Raw genomic sequence first — 12,769 nt, forward strand, 5'->3', positions numbered from 1 at the left:
TGACTGGGGACCCAGATGGATAGAGAGCCACCATCTCAAATGTTGCCTGTCATTATGAAGAGTCTTGCACTAGCTCTTGAATGCTCTGGCCCAGAGAAGACACACATTACTTTTGCTCACAACTCACTCACTGTGGGACAGAGAACTAGGTTTGGTCTTTTGTATCTGGTTTCTGAAAATAGCCTGAGCAATCAAGGTGTTCTTTATCATTCTAAAAGGAACTCTGGTTGTGCAGTGGTGAAAACATTTGGCTACTAATCAAAAGGTGGGCAATTTGAACCCACCAGCTGCTCCGCAGGAGAAAGATGACGCAGTCCGCTTCTGTAAAGATATACAACCTTGGAAACCCTATGGGGCAGTTCTACCTTTCCTATAGGGTCACTATGAGTGGGAACTGACTCAGTGGCAGTGTTTTGTTTTGTTTTTTAATTTTTATTGTGATTTCGGTGAAAGTTTACAGAGCAAATCCACTTTCCATACAGCAGCTCACATAAACTTTGTCTCATGACATTGATTGCAATTTCCCACAGTGCAACAGCTCCCTTCCCACATCCTCCCTATAGTTACCTCTTTCCTGTGTTCTTCCCTCCCATGCACTTCTGCCCCCTGAGTTGTCTCCTTGTGCATACACAGCCCTTCTATTCTCCCATGATTGATCTCCCCAAGGAGTTTATCTACCTAATGTAAATGTTCAGCTCATATGCCTGTCTTTTGTTTGGCTCAAAGCCACAGGAGTGGGTTCAGTTCCAGACCTGAAGGGCAGCTAGAGGCCATAGGCTCAGTGGTTCCATCAGGCTTTTTCTGGCCAGCAAACCAGGCCCCCGTTTTTTTTTTTTTTTTTTAATGAAGTTGAGTTTTATTCCACACCACTCTCCCACTCCATCCAGGATCTCCTATATAGATCTCCCTCCTAGTAGTTGACAATGGTAGCTAGGCACCATCTAGTTCTTCTGCCCTCATAGTCACATAGGCTAAGGATCAAATGGTGTATCAGTCGCTTGGACTAATTGTTTCCATGAGTCTTTGCTTTTCTTCATTCTTCTTTGCTCTGGATGAGGAGAGACCCATCATTACATCTAGATGGCCGCTTGCAAGCTTTTAAGATCCCAGGCGCTACTCGCCAAAATAGGATGTGTGGAACAATGTTTTTGTGTGGTTTGTTATGACAGTTGACCTTGATGTCCTCTGTGACCATGGTCCCAAGCCCACAGGTCCAACTACTCACTCCTTCTGGGTAGCTGGCTGTGGCCAAGAAGTGAATACAATCTTGTCCCTTGTCAGCTCTTCTATATACCTGGGAATTCTTATACAACATACAAATATACCTGTAGAAACATTGTCTGCCAACTCTACACGTGGTCATAGGCACACTCTCCCCTGCATAGACATACTAATAGTTTGGCCTGTCTACCCCATCTATCCATTCGTATAGCCATGTTTGCCTTCAATGACAATAAAGTACTGTATGTGCAAACGGTTCATCTTTGTTGTCTATACCTCCCATGCACCTCTCTCTGTCTTCCTCTTCCTCAGTGTTGATGGCAATGGTTTTGGTTTTGGGTTTTTGATTTTCATTCTAAAATAGTCAGGCAAGTAGCCCCACACACCTGGTTAAGCTAAACTAACTTCAGGAAGGAAGGGGGCCATGATGCAGTTAAACATATTCATTGCAGTATCAATGACCAAGGGCTGCTGAACCTTGAAGCTTTCTCTCTGGCCCCTTCGGGATCAGTGGAAACATCTATGAACAGGAGAGGGTGGCACATTCCTGGGGACAATGGAGGACCCATGCCAGGAACTTTCCCAGACCATCCCTGATGGGTCTCTTTGCTTGTATATTTTCTGGTTATAATAAATAGTAACTGTAAGTATAGGTAGTAGTCTCTCTGAATTTTGTGAGCTGTTATAGAAAATGAACAAACCCTCAAGGGGCAAAGAGAGGCCAATTCAGAGGAGGGTTTGCATAATCATAAGGACAAGTCCTGACTCATGAGACACAAGCTCTGAGTGGCTGGGTGACAGAAAAGGCTGCACAGTCAGTGAAGAAGGACAGAGTCCTTCCAGCTTGTGATCTAGTCCCAGGGGGCTTTGAGGAAGAGAGAGAGGGGCTGGCTGGTTTAAAGTGCAGGGAATTGTGCAGATTCCTGAGCCTACATCTTGTCCCGATGACTGGCTCTGGGTGGCCAGAGATGTCTTGACCTTACTGTGGGTGGTTAGGGTGAGAGAGGAAGTGCCACAGAAGTGGTTTGTGTTGAGGATCTTGGGGCATGGGGAAGGTAAAGCCTGACTCCATATCCATGAGGGAACTGGATTTATGCTGGTCTTTGTCACACAGTGAGAAAGGTAGGATTTGTCCACCTTGCCCCCTTGGTAGTGCAGTTAGTGACAATGGCTTTGCACTGCCAGAACTAGTCACATGGCCCCATCTAACCAGAGATCCCAGAATGCAATCCCAACCATGTGCCAGAGGGCAGAGAGCCCCAGTAATGACTATCACAGACAGTAGCCTCCTTTTCAAAATTCAGAGGAGTCCCCATGAGCTAAAGAAAATAATTCTTTCTTGAAAAGTGAAGAATTGAGTTTCTTTAGAATTCAATTATCTATTACGACCTCGATACTCACTAGCATAGCTTTATTAAAAGCAGGTGAGATGTGAAGCAAAGCATAAAACGCAAACATTTTGTTAAAAAATAAAAAGATAGTCTTTCTATAAATAAAGTTAGAGCTGACAATCAGCATGTCTTTTTAGTTACACATAGAAATATCTTTTAATATGAATATCTACAATGTCAGGAACAATAAATGGATTGTTTCTTATACGTTTGGGATGCAAAGGGAAAAGAAGAAAATGTTCTTATTTTCCTGTTTCACAGTATTATATGGTACATTTTTCACTAGCAAGGAATAAAAATAGTTCTTTTCTTTAAAAATAATCAATTCCCCAATTGGAACATTTGTGGGTTGTGGTTGCTTTTAAAAACTGAAAAAGTTTAAATATTTATTAGGTGGACAATGGCTTGTTTCTTTTCGGACTATACCTTGTATGGTAGTTAAGGCTGTTTGTCAACTTGGCTGGGCCTAGTTTGGAGTGGCTGGACAGCTGGATGTAAATTTTTATTCCCCATGATGAGACCAGTAATCAATTCCATGTTGGAATCCACTGTGAGTAGCTAAGTAGCTGCCTTAGGGATGTGGTCTGCTTCCTGTATATAAGCAGCAGCTTTGAGGAAGGTCTTAAGCTTTTTGCATGCTTGGCCCCTGCGTGTAGCTCAGTCTTCATCTCAGTGGCCTGCCATGTTGTCTGCCAATCTTGGGACTGTTCCTGGGCTTGAACTAGTGGCCTACCAAGTTGTTTAATAATCTTGGGACTGTGCCATTTTACTTGTCTACCTTGAGGTTGTCAGCCTCAGCAGCCAGGAGCTGCCTAAGTTAAGAGAAGCCTCCAGCTCCAGCAGCCCAGGAGTAAGAAGCACAGCTGAAGCCCAAAGTCTAGGGGCCTTCACCCAGCCCCTAGAGCTGGTACTTTGAACTGAGACTTCTAGCCTCCTAAACTGTAAGAGAATAAATCCCTGTTTGTTAAAGCCACCCATTTGTCTTATTTTCTGTTCGAGGGGCACAAGAGAGCCAATACATTTTGGAATCATGGAATCATAGGATCATCTAGTCCCACATTCAACATCTTGTCTTGAATTCTTTCTAATATCTACAATATTGTTGGACCATCTCAAGATATGGGGGACTCACTGTCTGACATCTTTTAACAGATTTCCTGTAAAGCAGGAGTGACAGTTTCTTGGCAACCAATGCTTCAACATCAAGACATGGAAACACACCAAGGGCTGTCAATAGCTAATGGCACCAAATTCATAGTTGAAACCAAGCTCTGGTAAATAATGTTGATGATGATAATTTCTCACATGCTTAAAAATGTGTCACATAGATTTCAACATCAGGAGGACCTGACACTGTAGATCCCTTTCCAGAGTGTAGTTGTACCAAACTGAAGCTTGAAAGATATTTTGAACCAAATGTATAAATTAGGCTACCAAGTATACACAGAATGACACAAGTTATTCTGTCGCTTAGTAAGCCACAAACACATAAGCCTATTCTTCTTTATGCAGTACAGTGTTTGCTTTTAGCTTTCAAGATCTATCTGGGAACTGGTGGCATGGAAAGAAAGAGAAGAAGCCTGCAAAGATTGAACAAACAGCATGCACTGTGGTATCCTTTATTTAAAAACTGTGAGTTAACTACAGTTGTAGTGTTCTCATTTACCATTCTGATGGCATAATACACTTGGAGAATGTTAACACAATTTCAAGAAGGTACTAAAAACCTGTAAACACACATACACACCACACATGCACACATACAACACATACACACACACACACACAAAGATTATAGCCTAAACACAATTAAAAGTGAGGGAAAAAAAGCTTTGAATGCTCTAAATGAAGTTAAAAACCCTTTTCTATAGTAAACTGTGGCAATACTGTGGCTATCATGAAAAATATTGAAACTTTAAAAGTGGGGGGGGGGTAGAAAAAAGGAAAAATACTGGCAATTTGAAACTAGCAGCAAAAAGCAGATAAAAATAGAAGATAACATAAGGGTAGGTAATATCAAAATTCTAAGGTTGATACTGTGTAGGACTGCACTGAAGTCAGTTAAAATTGGTTCTTATGGAACTAGTAAAAAGTCCTTTGAAACATTAAGTTGCTGCACTTTGCAAACAGTGGAAGAGAAAGAAAAATATTTGGAATGTTACACACACACAGAGGAAATGCATTAAGTATATCAGTTTATGGCCTTTGTTTATGACCTTCAGAAAGTTTTATAAAGGAAAATTTAAGTGCCAATGTCGTGAAAGAAAGTTAACAATTCCTAAAGATGCAAGACTGAGTGCATTTATTAGGTCTAAGGATATAGTTCAAAGTTGAGGGCACGGCATGTTTGATGCACACTGAAGAAGAAGGATATTGTGGAATCTACTTTCGTAGAGATAATGCCTCGGAAACCCAGGGAGGGTTCGCTATGAGTTGAATCGACTAGACGCCAGTAAGTTTGGTTTGGTTTTTGGTATACAGAAGGGAGAGTTCTTTGGGAAGTGTTTCCAATGAAGATGTATTAAACTCAGATAATGTTGAAGGAGGTTCCTAAGTACATGGAGATCTACAGCTCTTCATCAGTTGAAATCTGTTTCATCCAGGCCAATAAATAATTAAGACTAACTTTTCAGCAAACTGGTTTTTCATACATTCAAGCACAGAAATCTTTATCACACATGCAGAGCTGATATTCTAACAGCACACATAGGAATCCTGGTTGAAGAAGAAAAGCACATTAGCAAAGATTTTTTTTTTTTCATGAGTTCTTATACAAGTATCTGAAGCTGCTAAACACTTTCAAAGAGGGGCTATGTTTAGATTTCCTACTGATTTTGTAAGGAAGGAGATTCTGTTTTTCTAAAGAAGCCAGAGGCAGCCATAAGCAGGGGACTTGTCTTCAGAGTCTAAGAAGCAGAATGTCCTTAGTGCTTAATTTTAAGCTTAAACTCATGGCAAGTTCAGATCCAGGAAAACTGGCAGGGGTGATGGGGAGAGACAATGAAAGGTTCAAACTTCTGCAGTACGCTTTGGAATAAAATGTGCCTCATAAGGTAAAATGGCTCAACTGCTTTCCGAGGGAAGGGCTGTAGTACTGAAGAATAGCCAGTTGTTTGGAGTTGGGGCTGGGAGAGAGAGACTTTCCATTTCCAGGGGTCCTCTGGGCTGGGCTGTGGTTGCAGGGCCCAGGGCCCCTCCTCATTTTGGCCTTATTTCTCATGAGTGCTTTCAGTTGGAGAATTTATGATTTTGCCCAAATAAATAAATATATACATTTGGTTACTTTTGTTCTAAAATCAATTGGTCAGGCAAGTAACTGGATGACTTCCCTACATGACATCTAACTGCACTTGCGTCTTAAGGTGCTGGCTAGTTCAGATTAATGCCCATCGATCATGCTGCTAGGGATCAACTGCTCTCACTGAAGAATCAACCTCCAAATGACCTAACTAGATACTCTACCACACTAGGTGCTTTTAATATCTTGGGTTTTTTGAGCTTTAGAGAAAAAGTCTTTTTAATACGACTTAGAAACAGCTTCCTTCTGCCTTCGTCTCACTCTTCCTCTTCCCCTTCCCCTTCTCCTTCCTCCATGGTTTCCACAATGAGCTCCGCTGTGCAGGTGGCTTCTCCAAGACTGTTGACAGCCTTGCAGGTGTACTTGGCATCGTCATCCCCACAAACATCGCTAATAATTAAAGAGCAGTTCCCATCCTCATCGTAGTCTATCTGGAAGTGGCGGGACTCCCTGATGGACTGGTCATCTTTGAACCAGACGACCTCAGGGTCTGGGTATCCTGCATCACAGGGAGAAAGCACAAATTGCAGAGAGTGTTGTTCAAACTTTCTTATCAGTTCACACAAGCAACTCCTAAGCTACCTCTATTGAGTAAGGGAACAAAGGGAAAAAATGTACAGTGCTTACTTTTAGTATCCGTTTTGAGATTTACATGTGAACATGGGCATGTACTGTAAATACTAATAATCCAAAGCCACAAAAAGAATATTTAAAGTTGGTGAGACTTGCCCCTTCCTTTGGACAGATACAGAGGACTACCAGGAATGTTGCCCCAACTCCAACGAAACACCCAGAGCTAAATGTCTTCTTGGATGGAAACACATTTTTAAAAATCTTGTATAAAAGTTTAACCTAAACAAATAAATTCAAATTAAAAAAAAATAACAGAGCAAATGGGCATGAGCCATCTTTTTAAGGTGATGGAAATTTAAAAAAATGGGATTATGGAGATGGCTGCACAACTCTGTAATTTACTAAAAATAAATTAATTGTATACTTCAATTTTATGGTATATAAATTATATCTGAGGCTGTTTACAGATCTATAAAACATAAGTTCGAGGAGCTGACAATATTGGTAAGAAAAATAAACCAGCTTTGTCTTGGTTCATTTCAAAGCAGACAATCTGCCTGCAGATAACTGAAAATTGACCACGTTGATTAGCCTCACTTTATGTATTAGTCACATTTCTACAAAGTTCAGCATGAAAAATATATACATATATATTAAAAAAGAGATGTAATACATTCCAACTGATATGCTCTTAAATACCAGAAAAATATTTTTACAGAAAAAAACTGTACCCCAAGCAGAATAAAAATTACATATGAGAATTTAAGAATTCTATCACGTTTTACAAGTAGAATTTTATTTTATTTTTCAAAACAACATCCATGTGAAAAAACTAACAAAACCAAAAACCCAGCATCCAAATGCTTTAACTTTTCATCAGAGCTTCAGGCAGAAGTCAAACAAACACCACAGGAATAATCCAAAGAGAAAAGTAAGTATAAAGATGATAATCATTATATTATAATAATTTATAAAAGGAAAAAGGGAACAACTTCAGAAGACCCAAAGAAAATGGTGATGGTGAGAGTTACAAGCATGGTTCCAAAGCTTTCAGCAGAACCTCAAATCTGAGCACTTCCACATTATCAAAGGCAGTTGTTGTGTTGTTGTTATGTGCCGTGGAGTCGGACCCGACTCATAGCGACCCCTCCCTGGGTTTCAGAGGCAGTATCACTACGGAAGTAGATTGCCCAACCTTCCTTCCGAATCAAAGGCAGTACATGCACTTCTTTTTTTCTTTTTTCTGATTTGATCTGAGATTGTTGTTGTTTGCCTTTCAGTCAATTCCTTCTCATGGCGACCCCGTGTGTGCAGAGCAGAACTGCTCCACAGGGTTTTCAAGGCTGTGACCCTTCAGAAGCAGATCACCAGGCCTGTCTTCCAAAGGGCTTCTGGCTGGGTTTGAACCACCAACCTTTCATCTAGTAGTCGAGAGTTTAACCATCTGCACCACCCAGGGATTCCTTCCACTTACTTTTTCAGTTGAATGCAAAAAGAGAAAGATTATAGTAGGCAAAGGATTTGCAAGGCATTTTGATAGTATAAAGGAGCTCTCTCATGGCGCATTTTACTGCTAACCAAAAGGTTGGAGGTGCAAGCTCACCAGCCACTCCATGGAAGGAAGACTGGGCAATCTACTTCTGTAAAGGTTTACTGTCTTGGAAACCCAATGGGGGTCACCATGAGTCAGAATCAACTTGATGGGAGTGGGTTTTTTTTTGATAATATAAAGATACCGGAGAAAACTTTTTTTTTTTCCCCATTCCTAACTTTGGTTTACCCAAAAGGCAGGATACAGTCATACTGCTGGAGAATTTTGAGAAGTGGGAGCCATAATTTATTTTGACTCAGCTGTATGGTGCAATGTGCCCTTGGGAAAGTTGCTTAATAAACTTTTGTGCTTTATTTGGTCAGACCGAAATGGGAGATAATCCTCCACTCTGGTTGGCAAATGACAGTCATAGCCTTGAAGCAAAGATGCCTGTCTGCATTTGCCCCTTATTTTTCTAGAATGTTGTAATCTGGGGAAACAGAAACACTTTGCATCACCACTATTGCTGATTTTTCAGGTGCTAAGCTAAGAGCTAAAATCCGTACAGGTTCCTTAATCCCCAACAACTCATGACTCTGTACCACATTCTTCCCTCAGAGACGTGTGGGGAGGTGGCAGACGGAAAGGTCTGTCCCAGGCACCTGGCTTCTAAGCTACTCTCAGTTTGAAGTCACACATATCAATCCCACAACTTGTTCCTTTATGCCATGACATCTTTTAAACATTTAAGGTTTCCCTGTTTTAGGTAGGTCATTTCAGAATCACCCAGAAACTCAGTGCATTTGTTATTGTTGTTATATGCTGTCGAGTCGGCCCCGACTCATAGCGACCCCTCCTTGGGTTTCCGAGGCAGTATCACTATGGAAGTAGGATTGCCCAACCTTCCTTCCGAGGAGTGGCTGGTGGGTTTGAACCGCCAGCCTTCTGGTTAGCAGTCAAGTGCCTTAGGCACTATGCTATCAGCACTCCTACTCAGTGCATTAGACATCACTTTATAGATGAGGGGCCTGAAACTCAGAAGACCTAGGTCATGTCCAAGGTCAGACAACTCAATGGATGAGTGGCAATGCTGGTCACCTCCTCGTCCTATGCCTTTTGTGCCAACCTTCCTTTGAGAGCCTCCTGTGGGCATTTCTTATGGTTCCCAGAAGCTTTCAAAGCACATTTCAGTAGGCATATTCCATAGCCAGTTAGACCCACAGCAAATCCTACTTAACTTAGGCCCAGTGGCTATTGTAAGCAGGTGAAATATCAAATGTGCCCCTACATAAGTCACTGAAGAGCATTAACTCTTCAGGAATGGGGGCAGAGGAGTGGGTGTGAGGAGCTCTCACAGCCTGGCTGTTCCTAATTGCTTCTAGGCTGCTTAGAAAGGATATCTTGCTTGGGGCACATGGTGAGTGACCTACCCGTGTGTGGTAAAAGGAAGAAGAGCTACAACTTACCTTCAATCTTGCAGTCAAATCTAGCAGCACTTCCCTCCACAACTTCTAAATCACGGATGGTCTTAGAGAAATAGGGTTTTACGTGGGGCTTTTCCTCAGCAACAGCCTCAAGGAAAGCTTGGGATACATCTTCTAGAAGAAGGGCAAGAGACATGCGTCATTTCTTCATTCCTTGTTCCCTCCTCTCCCCTAATTTGAAAGCCGACCTTTTTTTTTTTTTAAATTTTAAAGTTGGTATAATTTAGCAAATAACACAGCTTAGAGAACTGAATCATAAGTGTGCCTGTCTCCTGGGGACGCTTGGCCTGCTGCCAAATGGTTTCTGGCAGAAGAGAGAACAGTGTCCAAACTGGGCAAGCGTTCAGGCTCCCTGCTTCCCTTTCGCTGACACATTGAAAAAGGAAATAATCTTTAAAAAGGATTTTTGGCCACATTTCATGTGGCTTTAGGATTCAGTTGAGCACATCTGGTAAGGACAGAACCTGCTTTCCTAGTCTCTGTACCCTTTTGCCTGCCTCCTGCCACAGGCACTTCTCCTGCTCCTTAGAAGGGAGGAGCCAGGCCCTAGAGGCATCTTCAACTTGCCAGTAATTTTATTGTCCACCACTTACTACCCTCACTTTGTATTACTGCAGACCAGGGTTTGAGATTAGTCCAGGGCAAAACTGTAACTCTGAGGGGTTCCTGTGTCTTCTCACACTTCCTTCTCCTGCCACTGATAGATTTTCTGGGAAGCGGCAGGACTGGGCAGGCGGGACCAGGCCCATGTGCTGTATCTGTCCCCAGACGTAAGGAAGTTCCCCAGCAGCCCAGGAACCTCTTCTGCACCTTTGAACAAAAAAGGGCCCTAGACTCAGACTTCCCATCTGTGCACAAGCAAGAGAGCCCGGGAGCAAGAGGGATGTCTGTCCACATGAGGCACCTCAGGGAAGATAAGGGTCAGGCCTTTTGTGCTCCTGAAGCACAAAGAGGCGGAGGCCTTGGCTGAGGAGAAGAAGGGGGCAGCATCTCAAAGACAATGGGCAAGTCACCAGCCTTATTGGTGTCCAGGAAGGGCCCTGCCAATCACCGTCTATTTGTGATCAGCATCATGAAAAATGCCAAAAGAATAGGAACTATACAAGTTGATTTTTCTTTAAAACAAAAACATAGAGACACAGAAAAAAATGGAAAAATATTTTTAAAAGTTACACAATTATATGTGTTTATTTTTGTTTACCAATAAATAAGTATTTTTATAGTGAGAAAAAACATTTTCTTTTAATAAAGCTTTGCTAATTCTTATACAAAATACAGGCAAAAGAATAGCTGGGGTCATCTAGTTCTATTAGACAGAAAGCAACATACCCTCTGAAAATAGTTAAGTTTAAGGTTAAATAATTTAAAATAATCACTAGACTTCATGTTCGGGCAACCCAAAAGTAGTTCTGAATTTACCCTTAGAGGTGGTATAAAAAACAAATGAAACAAAATAAAAATCCCCCCAAGTGTCCCTTCATCTCTCAATCTCCCCCCCCCCCGCCTTTTTTTTTTCTCCACCAACCGGTCAGAAAAATCCTCCTGAGGCCCCTTACCTTCAGATTCTAGTTTCTCTGCATTGAGGGGACTGGTTGGTGATCCTGTTGATGATTTCCTGCCACTGAGCCCTGAGATCATTGCCATAGAGGACAGTCTTCCAATGGCTCTCACAGCATTGCCCGTTTTCTGGAAAATAGATACTGGTGTTGGACTCAGGAGGTGTCCCTGGGTTCAGCTGGTCAGTGCTCGGTGCTCTGGAGAGAAGAGCCCAGCCAAGCCCAGAAGCAGCAGCTCTGTTCCCTGAAGGAGGGCCTCCAAGTTGTGAGGGCCTGCCAGAGGAGTGAGCCCAACGTTGCTCTGCTCAGCACTATCAGCGTGTCAGAAGATGTTCAGAGAATGGAATGGGGCCCTGGAACCAATGTGTGCGTTAATGTGACTAAACAAGGTCAACATGAGACAAAAACTCTTTTCATACTGTGCTTCAACTCCCATAAAAGGGATAGTTTATATAAAGCAACTGTGGGCTGAGACAGCTCCAAAGACTTATTGCTAACTGGGCCCAGTGAGGCTGTTTCTTGTAAAACAATGATAGTGAGATGATTTTAATTGCTCAAGAGAATAGTTACTACAGATCCCGATGTGTGTGTGAGAGAGAGAGAAAAAAAAGCATTCTATTGACCTTGGGCAACTCATATAACCTCTCTGGGCTTCAGTTTCCCTTTCTGTATAAGGAGGGGGTTGGACAAGATGATCTCCAAGGTTCCATTTAGCTCTATTTATGATTCAGATACTTAAGAGATTTCCAGAAACTTTCTGGCTGGCCCCAGCACAAGCTGAAGACTGCACAGTGAGGTTGTGGAGGCTGCTTTTCCCTGGTTTGCACTCAGGCATTCAAAAGAAGCACCTGAGGAAAATAAAATGCAATGGCACTTTGCTTTTCTGAAGCTAGGCACCTTATGACAGCACAGAATTTCTCAAGGCACTACTAGAACTTGAGATATCATTACTTTGCACTGTGAAAGTTCTACCGAGAGTAGATAACGTACAATTGTATCTGTTTCATACCCTCAAAGCTCTTCATCCTTTTTTAAAGGTCAGTGGGAATGATGTAGATAAGAAAATGAAGGCATGACCAATTAATTCCTTCCCCTGTGTCACCCAGAAACATATCTTTTCAGGTGTCCAGATGCTATGCATCCCGAAGGCAGGATGCCACCACAGATTGGCTGCTCATCCTTCTGAGAGCCAGCAAAGAGCCCCTTCTTCATAGGCACACGGCTGGTTTACTTCTTCCACTCTCATTTCCTTCCTGAATTAACTCCACAAGCTAAAGTATTTCAGTAAAGTCTTGCAATTTTGGACAATCTCTAACCTCAAATTAGGTGTGTGTGCACGTGCACACGTGTGTGTGTGTGTGTGTGGTTTAAGTGGAGACCTACTGTTGGCGACCACGATCACTTTCTGGCCTGCCCTCCTAGTTGTGGGCTATTTTCATGCACTTTCAATGGGCATTCACTCTGGCTCTGTCCTCTTGTCCCCTCATGCACTCCCCTGTATGGTGTCGGTATGCTTTTGACCCTCTGCTGCCATGAGGAAGTAGGATGTCTGGGAGAATGAGGTCAAGAGTAGAAGAAGGTGAAGTGATGGGTACCCACCAGTTTAACTGTGTGGCAGAGTCACGGTAACCTTGAAGGCCACTTAGCAATCCTCTCTGCTCTCTCAGGAGCACTTACTCCCCACGGGCACTTACCCTGGCCTCAGGCAAGAGGTG

At 42.5% G+C, this 12,769-nt stretch overlaps 1 protein-coding gene across 1 annotated transcript in view; it reads right to left on the minus strand.

Annotated features, from left to right (window-relative positions):
- Window positions 1–6,167: 6,167 nt before the first annotated feature.
- Window positions 6,168–12,769, minus strand: part of MYLK (myosin light chain kinase) — a 194,351-nt gene continuing 187,749 nt past the window's right edge. The window contains exons 29-31 of the mRNA XM_042781400.1: window positions 11,055–11,184; window positions 9,481–9,612; window positions 6,168–6,409 (exon numbers count right to left, since the gene is read on the minus strand). Of these exons, the coding sequence (XP_042637334.1) occupies window positions 6,168–6,409; window positions 9,481–9,612; window positions 11,055–11,184 (504 nt within the window). The remainder of the gene's footprint in view (window positions 6,410–9,480; window positions 9,613–11,054; window positions 11,185–12,769) is intronic.

The sequence above is a fragment of the Orycteropus afer genome, unplaced genomic scaffold, assembly GCF_000298275.1.
Source record: "Orycteropus afer afer isolate SDZICR_OR568_19922 unplaced genomic scaffold, OryAfe1.0 scaffold00114, whole genome shotgun sequence".
In the NCBI taxonomy this organism is placed as follows: Eukaryota; Metazoa; Chordata; class Mammalia; order Tubulidentata; family Orycteropodidae; genus Orycteropus; species Orycteropus afer.